This window comes from Microtus oregoni, unplaced genomic scaffold, assembly GCF_018167655.1.
Source record: "Microtus oregoni isolate MIOR12 unplaced genomic scaffold, Mior012 000109F_ref0000275, whole genome shotgun sequence".
NCBI classification, from domain to species: Eukaryota; Metazoa; Chordata; class Mammalia; order Rodentia; family Cricetidae; genus Microtus; species Microtus oregoni.
This window is the reverse complement of record NW_024544727.1, coordinates 2,503,450-2,522,463: the sequence shown is the minus strand read 5'-3', so window position 1 is coordinate 2,522,463 and position 19,014 is coordinate 2,503,450. Positions and strand designations below refer to the sequence as shown.

The following is a 19,014-nucleotide window of genomic DNA, read 5'->3' as shown; positions in this document are numbered from 1 at the left end:
GTAGTGTTATGAACAGCCCATCCATCAGGCAGTGGGTGACAGGAGCAGGGAGTGTTAACCACTGATCTTTTGCTCTGACAGACCTCCTTGTCATTCATTGGTAAGGCTGACAATTCCTCATTAACAAAATCAATTTGCATCACCATAAAAGGTGTTACAGGTTTGCCTACTACTGACAACCAAAACTAATGGGCTCCTCATCATAAACAAACTCACTCCTAAATGACGATTTCAGACAGTCTTGTCTTGCTAGCCTTAAATTCAAGCTCAGCCTCCCAAGTACTGAGAAACAGGTGTACAATATCAATTCTCTCATTTTTGGAAGGGGAATGGTCTGTTACTCAGGCAGATCCTGCACTGGTAGGCTCCTCCTAGTGATCCTTCTGCCTCAAGTCTACAGAGAAGCTTAGATAGTAATAATAACCACCATATCTGGTTTTAAAGATATTTTTCATTTGTCTCTAGAGATCAGGTGAACTTAGAAGAATTCCTATCACTCATCTAGGCATGTGCATGTGTTTCCTAACCGTCGGGAATTCTCAAAAAGGCAAATTGTAAAACCACATTGCAGCCTACACGGCTTTATCCAACTGTGAGGGAAGCAGTTGGTTGAGTCTCAGGTCAGCCCCACTCCCTCAGCAAGAACCATCGGTGCAGCCCACGGAGACAATGTGAAGCAAGTTTCAACCCTTCAGGTTCACAATCCCTGACTTAGGACAAGTCAGCTTTTCGATGGCTTGAGAATGGTAAATGTTCAGAAGAAACTGTACTCCTGGGCTGGTGAGACAGTGTAACTAACACTCCTAACACCAGGGTCAACACCAGCTGAGCTCAACTTCCACTCACAACGGCAAACAACGCACACCGCTGAAGTTACCAAGTGTAGATTAGGTAAACGCACTTTTTTTTTGGATTGTTGTTTTTTGGAGACAGGGTTTCTCTGTGTAGCCTTGATTGCCCTGAACTTGCTTTATAGACCAAGCTTGCCTTGAACTCAGAGATCTGTGTGCCTCTGCCTCGGAGTTATGGGATTAAAGGTGTGAGCTATCACCACCATTTGGTAAATGCACTTGTGACTTAACACATTTTATCCAATAGTCTCATCAGCTATAAAAAAAGAAAAACTGAAATGCTTGCCCTGACAGTGCTGAAGCAGGCATGTGCAGTGCATGTGACGGTTCTGCTGGATTTGTTCATACCGGGTTCCATGGTCTAAGTTGATGAGGACGACTGACCAGATCTCATAACAGATGTTTGTGAGCCGGGTGGTGGTGGCACACGCCTTTAATCCCAGCACTCGGGAGGCAGAGGCAGGCGGATCTCTGTGAGTTTGAGGCCAGCCTGGTCTACAAGAGTTAGTTCCAGGACAGGCTCCAAAGCTACAGAGAAACCCTGTCTCTAAAAAACAAACGAACAAAAAAACCCAAAAAAACAGATGTTTGTGAGCCACCATGTGGTTGCTGGTAACTGAACTCAGGACCTTTGGAAGAAGAGCCACTGCTCTTAACGCCTTAGCCATCTCTACAGCCCCTCATCACCCATCCCATCAAGAAGTATGTCTAAGGCCAGGTGTGGTGGCACAAGTCTTTAACCCCAGCATTTCAGAGATAGAAGCAAGTATATTCTAAGTATATTCTGTGAGTTCAAGTTCAGCCTGGTCTACAAAATTACTTCCAAACCAGTCAAAGCTACATGAGCAATAAGACCACCCCTTCCTCACATACATACTGCCTAAAATCTGTCAGATTTACAGAATACAAGGTCTGTTACGCATCGTGTTTTCTCATTTGTCTATGGATTGAGGGTTTGAACTCACGATGCGGCTGAGCGTGACCTTCAACTCTATGTCCATTACCTAGGAGCCAGGCCACTTTCAAATGGCCACTGTTGTGCTCAGCTTGTTTTAGTAGAATTGTGTGAGGTAGAACACACAACTGTATGAGGAGAAACAGGTTCTGGCCACAAAGAGTAGAAATATGGCAGACGTGGTCTCTAGGCCACCAGGTTATAATCAAGTATCTTTTCCCTGCCAACTCACAAAATCCTCTACCAACTGAAAATGTAAGCTGAGTGTTTCTGAGTTACATGATAAAATATTCTTCTAACTTTGCACTATGAAACTATGGGTTTTATGCAAGATCAGGAAGGGGCACTTACTACTGACTAAGGAATGCTATCAGGGTTACCTTTCAAAGAAGGGTACCACTCCTTCCCCAATCCCCACACAGTGATCCTTCCTTCCTCTACCCTCCCCTCCACATATCCCAACTATGCCCTTATCCGACCTGGCTTGATGCCACGTACAGACAGTTCCCTGGAAGACATCTCTTTTGGCCAGAGATAGTACTGAGAACAGCACAGCAAAGCTCTGGGTACATTCTGGCCACACCTAGACCAATATACTACCCACATGAACAAGCTTCCTGAGGACTGACCGAGGGGTAAATAACCTGCCTAGAAGGTACTCAAGAGGCAAATACCGATGACATCGCCAAACTACCAAAGTCGTCGCAAGCTCTTCTGCCTGCCACCCTGTCCCCAACACATTCTCCCCTCTGGATAGTCTGTACATTCCAAGAGGCAGCCACTGACCCTTATACCCGCCCTGTGTATAAAGATCCTGCTCCCTGATGCCGGTCTTCACTCCTTTTAGAACTCCCTAAATAGTTGAAACCTAAACTGCATTATCGTTTTCTCTTGGTTTTTTGAGACAGGGTTTGTGTAAATGCCCCAGTTGCTTTTGAACTAGCTGTGTAGACCAGACTGGCCTCAAACTCGGAGATCTGCCTGCCTCTGCCTCTCAAGTCTAGGACTAAAGGCGTGAACTATAACCACCCGGCTAAACTTCATTCTTGTAAAACATACTAAGAGCCACCCTATTCAGGAACAGGGAAGTCAGCTGACATCAATATTAAAATTTAATTTATAATAAAGGAGTATGGATATGTGCATTACTGTATGTCTATTTCTCTCACAAAATAAATAAGAGAATCAAAAATAAATAGTACTAACTGAAGAAATTTCAAAAGTAGGTAAGAGCTGGACATGATAAATGCATGCCTTTAATCCAGAGGCCATCCTGTTCTACACAGTAAGTTCCAGGACAGGCACAGCTACATAATACAGACCCTACTTTAAAACAACCAAAACAAACAAACAAAAAAAAAAACCAAACTCAAAGCAGCCAAGGCTTCACAATAAGATTAATGGTACACAGGCATTTAACATAAAAAATAAAATCTCAACTTTTCTCTAGGGCTAAGAAAATACCCAGCCCCCAAATGAGACCCTCTGGGATTTTATGGCAATACTTACCATGACTCTAACGGAAAGGAGAGGAACACCAAGCTCGCCCAAGAGGCTTCAGGAAGAAGCTGTGCAGACACCCCCCACTTATGAGCTCTTTGGACAAGGACGAGCAGAACACAGCCTGCTCTAACCAGCTCTCAGTCCTCCAAGTTCAGGTTCCTGGGTTTCTGAGTAGGGTCAAAAGTACCAGATGTGCTCTGGGATCCCAGGATCACGTTGGTAAAGGCCCAATCCACAGTCCCAAACACTCCCAACCGTACTGAGTGCAGCTAACAAGAAATGCCTGTGTCTCCACTGGCCACCTTTCAACTGCGGCCTGCAGCTGAGAAAGGACTGGGAAGCAGGGCGGGGACTGCAAAGATGTAGGGATCACAAGGCTTTATATTTCACTAGAAGGCATCTGAGACCCTTCAAGCTACCCAATTCATCTCTGCACCTACAAAAACATCTTTAGTTTATTATATTCTTCTGAGAAAGTTTTAAGACCATCCCATCTCAGCCTCCTGAGTGAGACTGGTGTCATAATGCCCGGACCATGCTTTCTTGTGAGGTTGTCTCCCAGTTACCCAGGTTGGCCTTGAACTCTGGGGTCAAGCGATCCTCTTGCTTCAGCTTCCAGAGTAGCCAGGACTCCTCACTAGCTTAAATCTTAGTTATATTAAAATTTGCAACTATGTACGAATATAAGAAAATGGAGACAAAGTGCTGTCTGGAGTCACATAGTTCTGCAGCCTCGTGGAGGGAAGGTGAGGCAGGAGGAGCAATGTATTTATGGTCTACCTTGGCTAGAGTTTGTTCAAACCCAGCTTAGAAATCTTAGTAAACCCTGACTGAAACTTCACAAGTGAAAAGATAGATGAGGAGGAAAAAAATAAAAAAAGGCAGGATGCAGAGGCCCACACCTTTAATCCAGCACCCAGGAGTTTACAGGCAAGACAGAGGCAAAGGCAGGTAGATCTCTAGGTTCGCGGCCAACCTGGTCTATACAGATTATTACAGACCAGCCAGGAATACACAGTAAAAACATGTCTTATAAAAAAAGTTTTAGATCTAGAGATAGCTCAGTGGTGCAGTACTAGCCTAGGCTAGCGTGTACAAGGCTGTCGGTCTGATCCCCAAAACCAAAAGGGAAAAAAATAAGTTGTTTGGTGCACACACCCACTGCTCAGACTATGTGGACCCCACTATGAGCACTTGGAATTCTTACTGAGAACTGACTAGGGTCAATCTCAGGGTTCCACTCTGAGCACCTAGAATTCTTATTGAGAAGTGACTAGGGTCACTCTCAGAGTCCTAACACATGCTAAACATATGAACGTGGGAATGTTCAAGAGACTATGGGGGTTATCGTAAAACTCAAACACCTGGAGCACTGATGGACTTAACCATTGCAGAGCACGGTATGGAAAAGCTATTTTAAAGTAACTTTTTCTTTCCTCATGAGTCTACAGTATAGGGTTCGGACTGTTGTGACTCTTTCTGAAGTAAAGTTCTCCCAGAAGACTTTATTTTTCCATGCTTTGTTAGGTAAACACAGTATATTTTGTTTTCATTTTGAGATAGGGTCTTGTGCTATAGCCCAAGCTAGCCTCAAACTATCTAGCCCAGGCTGGTCTCAAAACTTGCAGCAATCTTCCTGCCTCAACTTCCCAAAGGCTGAGATCACAGACATGTTGGAGAGCAGATACTTCTGCAGAAGCGCAGCTGGGCAGCCGCAGTGTGAGGAAGGCACTAGCACTCTCAAGTTTCTGCCCCACTGCCTCTGGTCGACCAACCACATCAAGGTGTGCCTCCAGCCAGTGCTTCTCCACCTTCCTGATGCTGGGACCCTTTAATATAGTTCCTCATGTTGTGCTGACACCAACCACAACTGTTTTTGTTGCTACTTCCTAACTGCAATTTTGCTACTGTTATGAATCATAATATTAATGTTTTCTGATGGTCTTAGATGACCCTGTGAAAGGGTCATGACCCAAAGGTTGAGAATCACTACTCTTGACTCTCCAGTAGGCAAAAGGAAAGAAACTGAGTTCTTCACTGGGCTGGCACTGCACGTCTTTAATCCCAGGGCTCAGGAGGCAGTGGTAGGAGTAGCTCTTTGAGTTCAAGGTCAGCCTGGTCTACAGAGTGAGTTCCAAGGTAGGCAGGGTTACATAGTTAGACCCTGTCTCAAATTTACAGGAAAAAAAAAAGGGAAAAAAAGAAAGAAAAAAAAAAGAAAGAAAAAAGAAAAGAACAAAACCAAAGCTGACTTCTCATAAATAAGAAAGGATTGATGTGGGCACCATAGGCACATAAGCCAGAACACATCTGCCGATCCTGCTTCACCTCAACACACCCTGCAGGGTGGGGGGGTCAGAGTGACTTCCAGTCACAAACCACACCCACCAGAAGACCACCCTGCTTCGCTAAGGGTCAGCCACGGGATACAGTTCTTTGTCTTTCCTGAGGAGATCATTGTACATCTGGTCATATGTGGTTTTGAAGTCATAAACATTGGGCTTGTCAGGTGCTGGTCCTGGGAGCTTCACATGAGTTCCTGTTCCAAAGGACCGGACACTGAAACCCCGCTTGCTGGAAGACACAAAGAAGAAAAAAACATCACAGTTGGATTAAAACATAAAGTTCTCATACCAAGGGACACAAAACAGAAAAAAAGAACAACCATTTCTTTCTCTTAAATATGGAAGGCTTTAAAAATATGCAAGTCCCCCTTGCGGGCGCCATGCTAACCTCTGTATCATTCCAGTTTTAGTGTATGTGCTGCTACACAATCTATTTTTTTTTTAACAAATTTATTACATTACTTATTTGTGTGTGTGCATGCACCCACACACGGCATGATATACGTGTGCAGGTCAGAGAAAATCTTGTTACAGCTGGCTCTCTACTCCCACCACGTGGACCCTGGAGACTGACTCAGTCATCGGGTTTGGTACCCAGTGCCTTTACCAGCTGACCCTCCCATCAACCCTGTTGTAGGTGGTGAAATGTCACTTGCTGTAGACGCCTGAGAACCTAACTTCAGCATCTGGATTAACGTGGTGAGAGCAGAGATCAATTCTTCTAAGTTGTCCCTTGACTCCACACGTACACTGGGCATGCTACCATACTCAGAAGATTCAAAGATATTAAAACACAAAACAATAAAAAGTGAAATTTAAAGTACTTAAGAACATGATTTTAGGTATTTGCTTCTTAGTGCACGTGTACCTAGGTTCTCATGGGTGTGCACACTTACACATGTGAAAACCACAACATTATGCTCCTTAGTTTTCCTTCACCTTTGGGGGGTGGAGGGAGCAGGGGTGTGAGGTTGTCTCTCACTGAACCTGAAATTCAGCTCCTCTAGACTGGCTGCCCAAAGAGCTGCAGGGATCCACCTCTCTTCTTCCCGCACACTCCTGCCCCTAGTACAGGGTTTCACATATAAACACACATCTGACTGCTATGTGGGTGCTGGAAACCTGAACTCAGGCCCTCAGAATTGCACAAGCCATCTCCCAGCCTGCCCTTATTTATTTATTATTTAAGACTTGGGTGTCTCCATGTAGATCAGATTGCCCTTAAACTCAAGAGCCTGCCTCTGCCTCCCGAGTGCTGGGATTAAAGACGTGCTTCTGCCTTCCAAATGTTGGGATTAAAGGTTTGTGCCACAAAGCCTGGCTGACCTGGTTTTTTTTTAAAACTTAACAAAGGTGTAATTTTATTTTTTTTTCTACGAGACAAGGTTTCTCTGTGGAGCCCAGATTGTTCTGCAACTAGCTCTTGTAGATCAGGCTGGCAGCAAAAGTGTAATTCTTTAAAATAAAAAAAAAAAATTTAAAGGGGTGGATTCCCTAGAATTGGAGTGGCAGATGGTTGCACATCACTATATGGATGTTGGAAACTGACCTCAGGTTCTCTGCAAAATCAATAAATGCTCCCAACCACTGAGCCATCTCTCCAATTCCCCAAATACAATTCGAATGCTGGGACGGTATCTCACTATGCAGCTTTAAAACTACTGTGTGGATCAGGATGAACTTGAACTCACAGAAATCCAACAGCCTCTAACTCCCTAGTGCTAAAATTATAGGTTCGTATCAGCACGCCTAGCTAGTTGTGATTTTTAACAAGCATCACCATGTAAAGCCTTTTTGTATTTTTGTTGTTGTTTTGAGCCAGGATCTCACTGTGTAGCTCAAGCCAACAAGTAATTCAGAACAAACATCTGGCTGGTCTAGAAGTTACACCACCATACACAATTCTCTTGTTTTTTTCTTGTTGTTCATTTGTTTAACTGTAACTCCGGACATTTGGAATTATTTTAAACATCTCATTGTCAAACTGGGTAAGAACGCTGCTCACCATCTGGTGTGCAGAGAACCATGCTTACTATAGATTCATCCACCACAAAGTAACGTTACTAAAAATTCCACAGAAGGGACAATAACTCGGACATAACATCACTGGGAAAGAAATGACCCTTACGCGTCAAATATTCTATTTCATGTACAAGAGAAAAACAAAACATGCTGTTGCATGGGGTTTTTTTTTTTGTTGTTGTTGTTTTTTTTTTTTTAACTCTTTTGGCTTCCACCACCTAGCTCCCAAGTAAAATCACACACGGAGGCTTATTCTTAGTTAGAAATGCCAGGCCTTAGCTTGGCTTGTTTCTTGCCAGTTTTCTTAAATTATCCCCGACTACCTTTTGCCTCTGGGCTTTTCCCTTCTCTCTGTACATCCTACTTTCACTCTGACTCCACGGGTGGCTGGGTGGCCGGCAGACCCTTGAAATCCTCCTCCCCTTGTTCTCTCCTGGCTCCTTCCCGCTCCAGATTTCTCCCATTTATACCTCTGCCTGCCGGTCCCGCCTATCCTTTTTACTGCCTTGTTATTGGTCGCTCAACTGTGTATTAGAATCTCAGGTGTTTTAGACAGGTAAAGAATCACAGCTTCACAGAGTTAAGCAAATACAGTATAAACAAAAGAAACACACGTTTACATCATTAAACAAATGCTCCACAGCATAAACAAACAATTTTCCACAACAGCACACAGGTACCACTTTTCAACTTAGTCCATTTAAGGGAGTGAAAGGTGACAGAGGCAGTGATGAGAACCCATTACACCACCAGTTAAGGCAGGAGGATCATAAATTTGAGGTTGTACCTAACTATAATACATATTAAAACCCTAAAAAAAAAATTAATGAAGACGGGGCTGGGCGAGGAGGCACACACCTTTAATCCTGGAATTCAGGGGAAAGAAGCAGGTGGATCTGTTGTTAAAGGCCAGCCTGGTCTATAAAGCAAGGGGTGAAAAGGAAGAAAGCAGAAAACTCTGCTCGGTTTCTGAGTCACTTTTTTTTCGAGACAGGGTTTCTCCATAGCTTTGGAGCCTGTCCTGGAACTAGCTCTCGTAGACCGGGCTGGTCTCGAACTCACAGAGATCCGTCTGCCTCTGCCTGCCAAGTGCTAGGATTAAAGGCATGAGCCACTACCGCCCGGCTCTGAGTCACTTAGGGAGTCAGCAACAAGGAAGGACCGATCAGATAGTATCACACGGTAGCATGCAGCAGGTATAAAGTAAATAAGTGACTGTGGACTTCAGTAGTGAGTCCACACCTAAGAACTTCACTTATAGAAACCCAGTCAGACAGACACAAAGCCACAGAAAAGGCATTCACAGAGTGCTGCCTGTGATCACAAAGGTCAGAAGCCAACAAACCACTTGGTTATAAGTCTATGCAGAGTTCTTTACAGGTCTAACCATCATTTCCAAGAACTGTTTCCAAGAAGTAGCAGAGAGGGCAAAATAAAAGAGAGTTGGTGCCAAGCAACACAGTCCTGTATCACTACTTATCACTTACAAAGAATTCACAAAAGCAGAAATATAATTCTAGCCTTTAATTCCAGCACTCATGAGGCAGAGGCAGGTGGATCTCTGTGAGTTCGAGACCAGTCTGGTCTACAAGAGCTAGTTCCAGGACAGGCTCCAAAGCTACAGAGAAACTCTGTCTCGAAAAAAAAAAAATTAATTCTAGCTGGATGCTGTGGTGCACACCTTTAATCCCAGCCTTCAAGGAGGCAGACAGGCAGATTCTTGAGTTTGAGGCCAGCCTGATCTACAGAGTTAGTTCCTGTACAGCCATGGCTACACAGAGAAATCCTGTCCCAATTAAACAAACAAACGAGCAAATGTTCTGAAAAAAGCAGTTCATATTTAAGTTGGGACACCTCAGCTAAGGTCCCTGAGGTTGATAAAAGCTGGGTCTGTTCCTGTGTTTCTAGAATATCCTGAGCTATTCAGAATGACACCTAAGAAACACACCCTAAAACAGAATCATTAACACCCAGAGTCCACATATGCCTGAGCTATTAAACTGAAAACACAAAAATTCCAACGTTCCAACAAAAAGTGAGTTAGAAAGCAACAAACACCAGGTGTTCATCAGAACTGAAAAGGTGACAGAGATATCAGACAGGGTCAAAGCAGAAGGTCCCCTTAATTTAAATTTGAAACAATGTTCTTACAAACTTGGCTAATGTGCAATGGAAAGGTGTGTCTCAGGAAAACAAACAAGAAGGAGGTGCGGTGGCACACACCTTGAAGGTCAGGTGAGACTGATGTTGTAGTCCTGTTTTAGATTGTTCACACACCCAAACTGTGGCGTTCCAGTTGGGTGTGTTCTCCATGAGGGCTGGGATTAAGGCTCACAAGAAAAAGACTTGCCTCTTCAAGCCAATGAGTTGTTTGTTGTTTTATTTTTTAAGATGCATCTGTTAAATATACAGTGTTCTGCCTGCATGCGGACCAGAAACGGACACCAGATCTTATTAGATGGTCATGAGCCACCATGTGGTTGCTGGGAATTGAACTCAGGACCTTTGGAAGAGCAGGCAGTGCTCTTAACCGATAAGCCGTCTCTCCAGCCCCCCAATGAGAGTTTTTAAAACAAAACAAGGATGAGGTCTAGAGACATGGCTTTACAGTAAGAAAATTTGTTCTTGCAGAAGACTCAGGTTCGCCGGGCGATGGTGGCGCACGCCTTTAATCCCAGCACTCGGGAGGCAGAGGCAGGCGGATCTCTGTGAGTTCGAGATCAGCCTGGTCTACAAGAGCTAGTTCCAGGACAGGCTCCAAAACCACAGAGAAACCCTGTCTCGAAAAACCAAAAAAAAAAGAAAAAAAAAAGGCAAAAGCAAAAAGCTGGATGCATAAGGCTCATTTGTTTTGGTCATTCCTTTGAAGTACTAAAAGAGACAGAGCTGGGCTCTGTGGCACAAGGCTGAAGTCTCAGGTAATCAGAGGGTGAGAGAGGCAGGAGAATCAAGATTTTTAAACTAGTCTAGGATACAAAACAAAGGCATGAGTCAGAGGTGCCTCAAATACACACAACATAACCATTATACAGACCAAAGAGGTCCCGAAAACATTGCAGAGAGCAGGACAGACATGACAACTCCCTAACGGGTTGTAAGGCTGGTGCAGGATTTTCCACAGGGAACATTCTCCAGTTAATCTATCTATATTCCTATAATCACATCATTTCCAGAACAACCTGACCTAGTCTTGATGTGGCTGAAGTCTAAGAGCTGCCTGCATGGTCAGCCATCATATTACAATTGCCTCCCCACTCCAACTTTCTGAACTATTACTTTTAATCATTCTTTTTAAAAATAAATGGCAATGCAGTTTGTCCCCCCGCCCCCAAAAGCTGTTCCCAGGTGGCAAAAAGGCTAATTAGCAACAGAAGCTCTGCTTTCTCTGAAGCTTCTGAAACTGGCATTAACAGCCCATTTTGTATGGTGACAATCTGCTTCTTACATAAAGGCAATGAATGCTATAAAAATACTCCTGACAACCAACAGCTTTGTCTGGAGGGCAATTATTCTACCTAATCTTCCAGAAAAATAAATGTCATCCACACCTATCAAAAACCTATCAGTGAATTTGTTGTAGAAAGTGCTACACTAAGGAAAAAAGCTGTTTAATTGTTGTACCAAAGACTGAAAGTAAAATACCAACATGTACACCAAAGAAAATGCTCAAATTGTCAGCATAGGTTCTGATAGTTTTGACCTTTTTTTTGACTCTTAATGTTTTGGAATGATGAGAGTTTAAATTATGATTTTAATAGACTGAAATCCTGAATCCACTGCCTGTAAAAGCAAATACATCTCTAAACAATAGGTGCTACAATCCTGTCATCTTTACTCAAGATTATCCAGCACTATCAGTCTGATTTCTAAAATGCTGATGACATCATGTCTGTAGAACCCAAATCAACTGTTCACAGGCCACCAGCCCTCTAATGTTTCAAGGCTGGTGAGACGGTTTGGTGTGGGCCCAGTGTTGGAGTGGAAGATCTCAGCATTTGGCAGGAGTTCAAGGTCAGCATGGTCTACAGAGCAAGTTCCAGGACAACCTGTCTACAAAAACAAAGAATTCCAACCTCACCGATGGGCTAATACAAAGGATTCATAATTTGATGACATTACTGGGGAGGAGGAAAGAAACAAGAGGCAGAGCCTAGCTGGACAAAATAAATCACCATGAATGTCTCTTATCCTCACCGTGAGTGAAGAGGCGAACAGCTCTATTCCATAGGTCCCCTCCACAATGCCCTTCTTCACCATAGGACAAAAATGGCACAGCCAAATGACCATGGACTGAAACTAAGCCCTGATCTTTCCTCCCTTCAAGTGTTTCTTAGTCATCTGTCACAGGTACAAAACATCAACTGGAGCTGGAGAGATGGCTCAGAGGTTAAGAGCATTGCCTGCTCTTCCAAAGGTCCTGAGTTCAATTCCCAGCAACCACATGGTGGCTCACAACCATCTGTAACAGGGTCTGGTGCCCTCTTCTGGCTTGCAGGCATACACACACAGACAGAATATTGTATACATAATAAATAAATATTAAAAAAAACAAAAAAAACCAAAACATCAACTAACAGAAAGTAAAACTCTTTGGAAATACCTTGACAAAATTTATGCTATCACTAGAAAAATTTCAAAGTACAGGCTCTACCTATTTCTCACCTACAAAGACAGGTTAAGAAGACAATTCTAAACTTTTTTGGTTCTGTTTGCCACGTAGCCCTGGGTGGCCTAGAACTAGCTATGAAGACCGAACTCCCAAAGACCCACCTACTCGTATCTTGAGTATTGGAATTCAAGTTGTGTGCCACTAAGCCAGACACATAAATTCTTAAATACACTTATTATGTTTACTTTTTACTTAGCATGTACTCACGTACAGGTCAGAGGACAAGCCGTGGGAGTTGGTTCTCATATTCTACCATGTGGGTCCTAGGACTCAAACTCGGGCTGTCAGGTGGAAAGAAGTGCCTTACTCCCAAGACATCATCCTACTTAGCCTGTAACTTTCCAGTGGTTAAAGCTATTACTAAGTTTGACGTACTCACCAATCATAGCTAAACAGAAGTCCATTTTCTTTAGCAATTTCTTGGTCTTAATTCTACTTTTTTGTAGGAATGAAACAAAAACTAGCTGACAGTCCCTTAAAACCTGTGAAAGTACACATGTTCTCAGGGAGGCATGTTTGTAAGACCTGTAGCCTTTTATTCTTTCCTTTCTTTGGACTTTCAAGACATGGTTTGTCTGTGTAGTTTTAGAGCCTGTCCTGGAACTCACTCTGTAAACCAGGCTGGCCTTGAAATCACAGAGATCTATGGACCTCTGCCTCCTGAGTGCTGGGATTAAAGGTGTGCATCACCACTTGCCGGCTTTTTTTTTTTTTAAAGAAAAAGGGGGGGGGGCTGGAGAGATGGCTCAGCAGTTAAGAGCATTGCCTGCTCTTCCAAAGGTCCTGAGTTCAATTCCCAGCAACCACATGGTGGCTCACAACCATCTGTAATGAGGTCTGGTGTCCTCTTCTGGCCTTCAGGCATACACACAGACAGAACATTGTATACATAATAAATAAATAAATATTTAAAAAAAGAAAAGAAAAGAAAAAGGGTCTAAACTGGGTAATAATGGCTCACACCTTTAATCCCGGCACATGGGAGGAAGAATTAGTCGGATCTCTGTGAGTTTGAGACCAGTCTGGTCTATAAGTTGCAAGACAAACTAGAGAAACCCTGTCTTGAAAAACCAAATAAATAAATAAATGAATGGGAAAAAAAGAAACAGGGTCTGTACAGCCCACATGGGAGTTAAACCTCAACACCTTGTTCTACCTAAAGTATAGGGCAATTGTCTAAGTATGCATCAACACACTTTTTTTCAAGGAAGGCTCTCACTATGGAGGACAGCAAGTTTATGATCCTTATGTTTTAGCCTCTCCAATGCTGGGATATATAAGTATATTGGTTCCAAGTTTTTTATTTTCTTTTTTTTTTTAACTTATTTATTTAGTCAGGAGGACACCTTTAATCCCAGCACTCAGGAGGCAGAGGCGGGCAGATCTCTGTGAGTTTGAGGCCAGCCTGGTCTACAAGAGCTAGTTCCAGGACAGGCTCCAAAGCTACAGAGAAACCCTGTCTCAAAAAAAAAAAAAAAATTATTTCTTATGCATACTGTGTTCTGCTTGCATGGACAACTGCATGCCATAAAAGGGCACCAGATGGTTGTGAGCCACCATGTGACTGTTGGGAATTGAACTCAGAACCTCTGGAAGACCAGCCATTGCTCTTAACCTTAGTCACCTCTCCTGCCCAGTTCCAAGTTCTTTATGTACCTAAACAATTTCTAGTTCATTCTCTTACAGTATATCAAGAACCAAAAACCATACAGCGGAGACGGTTTATGCCACCTCCCTGTGAAAGACTGGATAACATGGTTCAAGAACAGAGAGGAACTCACAGCACCTCAAAGTGGCTTATGTTCCAATCTTGAGTCAGTTGCTACCAGCTACAGGATGGCACAACTCTGGTGGCCCACAGCATATGCTCACTACGACACTGGCATTCCACAGTCTACCACAAATCAAGGACTTCTGGGATCACAGCTGATAACTTTTCTTCCAGTTCTCTGGATTCTTCTTAGGCTCCTATTTTCTCCCATGGAGACACACATGCAAACAAAACACTGATAAACAAAAAAATTAAGAAGAAAAATATCTTTAAATAAACCAAACCAACCAACCAACAACGGCCTATGGTTGTATTTGGCTGTAATCTGTGGTGATAGTAGCTAACCTCGAGTTTGCTATCAGCCAGTCTGGCTAATTGGTTAGCTCCAGGTCCACTAGGACTGTGTCTCAAACTGTATGTTAGAGTAACAGGTTACCTGACACCGACCTCCAAACACCCCATTACAGGTACACACACACACGCTTGTCAAGATGAACAATTCTGAGAATGTACCCTGGCAGAGGCGCTCACCAGACCAACTCTCCTAAGCTTGTTTCTCCCACTCAGGGACTTAAACATACTTGGCCAGGCTTCACACTGCCTGGCCATCTATCTTAAGACTGTCTCGGTCTCTCTCACGTTTGGCAACTATGTAATTAATGCCTACAACCAACTTCTAGTTTTATTGTTTCTACGTCCTAAGTACTGGGATTATAGGCACACGTCACATCGAGTTAGTTGTGTTTAATGGGATGCTAAGAATCAAATCCAGGGCTATGTGCAGATAAGCATGCTACTGATCTATGCTGTCCCCAGCTTTGTCTTCTTTTGTTTATGAAGTTCTAGGATTGAACCCATAACCTTGGACATACTAGGCTTCTATTCTATCTCTGAGTTCTATTGCCAGCTTATTTTGAGTGTTTATAATTAAAATTGCAGCTTCTGTGGGCCAGGCACTGTGTCCCAGCCGACTACAAAGAGCAAAGGGCTGGAGAGACAGTCAAATAAATGGTCAAGGACACTGGTTGCTCTTCAGGAGACCCAGGTTCTAATACCATCACCCATACAGTGGTTCACAACCATCTGGGGGGACCCAATGCCCTCTTCTGACCCGTGAGGGTACGAGGCATACAAGTAGTGCATACGCATACATGCCAGCCCAAAAAAAAAAAAAATCAGGACCAGGAGCGTAGCCTACTGAGACCACAGACGAAATCAAAGTCTGGCTAATAATAAAATTAAAGGGTTAGATCTTTCTGCCTTAGCAACCCATAAATAAAAGGCAGTAGACAGCACTCCAGTCGAGGCTCAGCCTGTTGTCCTCTTTTCTTTTTTTTTTTTTTTTTTTTTTTTTTTTTTTGGTTTTTTTCGAGACAAGGTTTCTCTGTGGTTTTGGATCCTGTCCTGGAACTAGCTCTGTAGACCAGGCTGGTCTCGAACTCACAGAGATCCGCCTGCCTCTGCCTCCCGAGTGCTGGGATTACAGGCGTGCGCCACCACCGCCCGGCCTTGTCCTCTTTTCTTATTGTTTTGATTTTTGAGGCAGGGTTTCTCTATGTAGTACTGGTTGTCCTGGAACTTGCTCTGCTGGGATTAAAGATGTGTACTATCTCTGCCTAGCCTGTTGTCCTCTTGAAGTATATATTTTTTTTTTTTTTTTTGGTTTTTCGAGACAGGGTTTCTCTGTGGCTTTGGAGCCTGTCCTGGAACTAGCTCTGTAGACCAGGCTGGTCTCGAACTCACAGAGATCCGCCTACCTCTGCCTCCCGAGTGCTGGGATTTGAAGTATATTTTTTGTTTGTCTTTTTGAGACAGGGTTTCCTCTGTGTATCTTCGGCTGCCCTGAAACTCATTCTGTAGACCAGATTGTCCTCAAACTCAGAGATTTGCCTGTCTCTGCCTCCCGAGTGCTGGGATTAAAGGTGGGCACCAGAACACTGCTAGGTGGTGGAGGCACACATCTTTAGTCTCAAAACTTGAGAGGCAGAAGCAGGGAATCTCTGTGCGTTCAAGGTCAGCATCTAAAAGAACAAACTGGTAAACTTTAAGGTAGACAAGGTGGTTCAAATTCATAATCTCAACAGTTGGAAGGTGGAGGCAGAAGGATTAGAACTTCACACCTTTAATCCCAGCATTGACGAGGAGGCTGAGACAGGTGGATCTAGTCCTAAAACAGCCAAGGAGACTGAGACTATCTCAAAAAACAAAACACAGTTGATGATTGAGTAGGTTAAGGGACCTGTCAAGCCTGATGACTTGGTCTGCTAAACAAGTTCCAGGACAACCAGTGCTGTTACACAGAGAAGCCCTATCTTGAAAAAGAAAAACAAAAATTTTCCCCTATTTTGGTCTTAAGAATACTGAGACTGAGGCAATGGGAACTTTGATCATGCACTACTCTGGAAAGCAGAGTTTAAAAACTAAGAATGTGGAACATACCAACTATTTGGCTCAATAATCTCATTTCTAGCAATTTATACTAGAAAAGTAATCAAAAGCTATACAAAGATATTTACACAAGGAGTTGTGACAGAAATTAAAATCACATGATGTCTAATAGAACAGTAACAAAAATCAATGGCTGCCTGGAATCTCTCTGGTTACTGATAGCTTTGTAACCACCCTCGTTCATTAAACATGAATAAATGTAATTTAAATTGAATTCATAAAAATGCAAAAAGTGGGGAGCACAGAACACAGCGGACTGCATCTGCAGTCCTGGCATTTGAGGTAGCTGAGGCAGGAGCGCCAAAACTTCACACCAACCTGGGCTACAGTGTGAAATGAGACAAAAAAGTGGGGTAATGGAAGACTGGTCACTGCAGTGCTTGCCGCATGAACACAAGGACCTGAGTTGATTCCTAAGATCAAGAGAGACCTTGTCTCAAGGACCATCTGTGTACAGCATCAAATGTTTATAATCTTAGCACACCAAGCAAGATGAATTTTTTTAGTTCAAGGTCACCTTGGCCGAGAGAGATACGATGAAATACGTATCCAAGAGGGTATGATGAAATGAGACACCCCACCACATTTTCTTTTGGAGATCCAGGTCTTATAGCCCAAGCTAACTTTACACTTTGTAATCCATGTTGGTAACATTCAAAGCATGCTATCACCTGTAAAACAAACAAAGCTACCAAGTAAATACTATGTCTATGTTTCCCAACCTGTGGCTCCTAACCCCTTCCACAGGGGTCACCTAAATCTATCGGAAAGCAAAGATATTCACACCATAATTCAGAACAGTAGCAAAATTAGTTATGAAATAGCAACGACTATAAAATTTGGTTGGGGGGGATGGGCAGTGGTGGCGCACGCCTTTAATCCAGCAGTTGGGAGGCAGAGGCAGGCAGATCTCTGTGAGTTCAAGGCCAGCCTGGTCTACAAGAGCTAGTTCCAGGACAAGCTCCAAAACTTCAGCGAAACCATGTCTCGAAAAACCAAAAAAAAAAAAAAAAAAAAAAAAATTGGTGGTGGTGGTGGGGTCACCACAACATAAGGAACTGTATTAAAGAATCGAAGCATTAGGAAGGCTGAGAACCGCTCATTGATCTATGTGGTAAATGTTAGGAAGAGTGAAATTTTAGAATTTGCAGGTGATCGGCAGCTAGCACCCTGGCTCTCTAAGAAAAGGTGAGACGGTCTGGTCTGGTGGCAAACTCCTGTTAGCAATCCTAACGTAGGGAGGCAGGTGAAGGGTGAGATCGAGGACAGCCAAAACGCCTTTAATACCAGCACTTGGGAACCGGGGAGGCAGAAGCAGGTGAATCTCTTGAGTTTCAGGCCAGTCTAGTCGATATATCGAGTTCGAGGACATCCAGAACTACACACAGACCCTGTCTTGGGAAGGAAAGGGGGTATGAAATTGTCAAAGAATAAAAGCTACAAAAACCTCAAAAGTTAGCAAATAATTAACTCAGGGAGAAAAAGATGTTTCTACTGTACTATCAAAGTTGACATTTATACCATATTTTACCTGTAATGCAAATGCATCGGTTTCTCATTTTGTCTGGAGATTTTGAAGAATATTTTATCTTCAAAATCAAAGAGAAATGCCGTATTAGACACAGGTGAATTCGGAAGGAAATATGAGATGCTACTACAGACCCAAATGTATTTGTGTGTTCCAGAAATTACCACCTAGAGTTATGGGGTGGGAGTGGCGGCTTGTGCATGAGACTTGCAAACGCTGATAGCAACGAACACTAATTCCTGACGGTGACAACTCGGGTCACGGTGGTGGCTTCCAGACTCGTTCCATCTTGATGTCTTGAGAGCTTTCCAGCGAATGTGACAGGACGACACACACGGGAAAGCCAACCGTCGGGCACCGTTCGCAGCACAGAAGACCTTGGTCTCTCCGTCCAGTACGGGAGCTGCCCGAGGCCAGCACGCAGACAGGCCGCGAAAGGCTCGCCAGCTCTTGGGTGTACTGGGACTGACGCTCCTGTGACCGCGAACGATTCGGGCCTAAGACCAACTTCACGGTAAAGCTTACCCTACAGGAGGGCGTAGCGCGCACGCAGCCCGCTGGGGGGTCGAAACGGCTGCAAAAGTCGGGCAAAGCCCGACCTTCGGGGCCCAGCACGGTCAGGACCCGGGCAGGAATCTACGGAGGAGATAAAAGGAGGGATGGAGGGAGGGGCGGAAGGCAGACGGAGCTTGCACTACCTGAGGATGTTGTGTGCTTCCATACTCCGGTTCTGGTTACTCGAGCACACCACCGCCACCCGCAACGGCGAGGACGGCATGGCACCGATCGCACTACCCACAGCGCTCGTTACGGAGCTCCCACCTAGAAGCCGGCTTCCGCCCGAGGAAGATGGCGGAAACCGGAAGTCAGCAACGCGGAAATGAGGACGACGTAGGTACGTGCGGAGGTCAGCGCTGCTTTC

The 19,014-nt window shown here is 43.9% G+C and overlaps 1 protein-coding gene across 1 annotated transcript in view; it reads right to left on the bottom strand.

Annotated features, from left to right (window-relative positions):
- LOC121443603 (RNA polymerase II subunit A C-terminal domain phosphatase SSU72) overlaps positions 1-19,014 on the bottom strand; it is a 31,498-nt gene extending 12,484 nt beyond the window's left edge. The window contains exons 1-2 of the mRNA XM_041645423.1: positions 18,791-19,014; positions 5,740-5,883 (exon numbers count right to left, since the gene is read on the bottom strand). Of these exons, the coding sequence (XP_041501357.1) occupies positions 5,740-5,883; positions 18,791-18,870 (224 nt within the window). The 5' untranslated portion in view covers positions 18,871-19,014. The remainder of the gene's footprint in view (positions 1-5,739; positions 5,884-18,790) is intronic.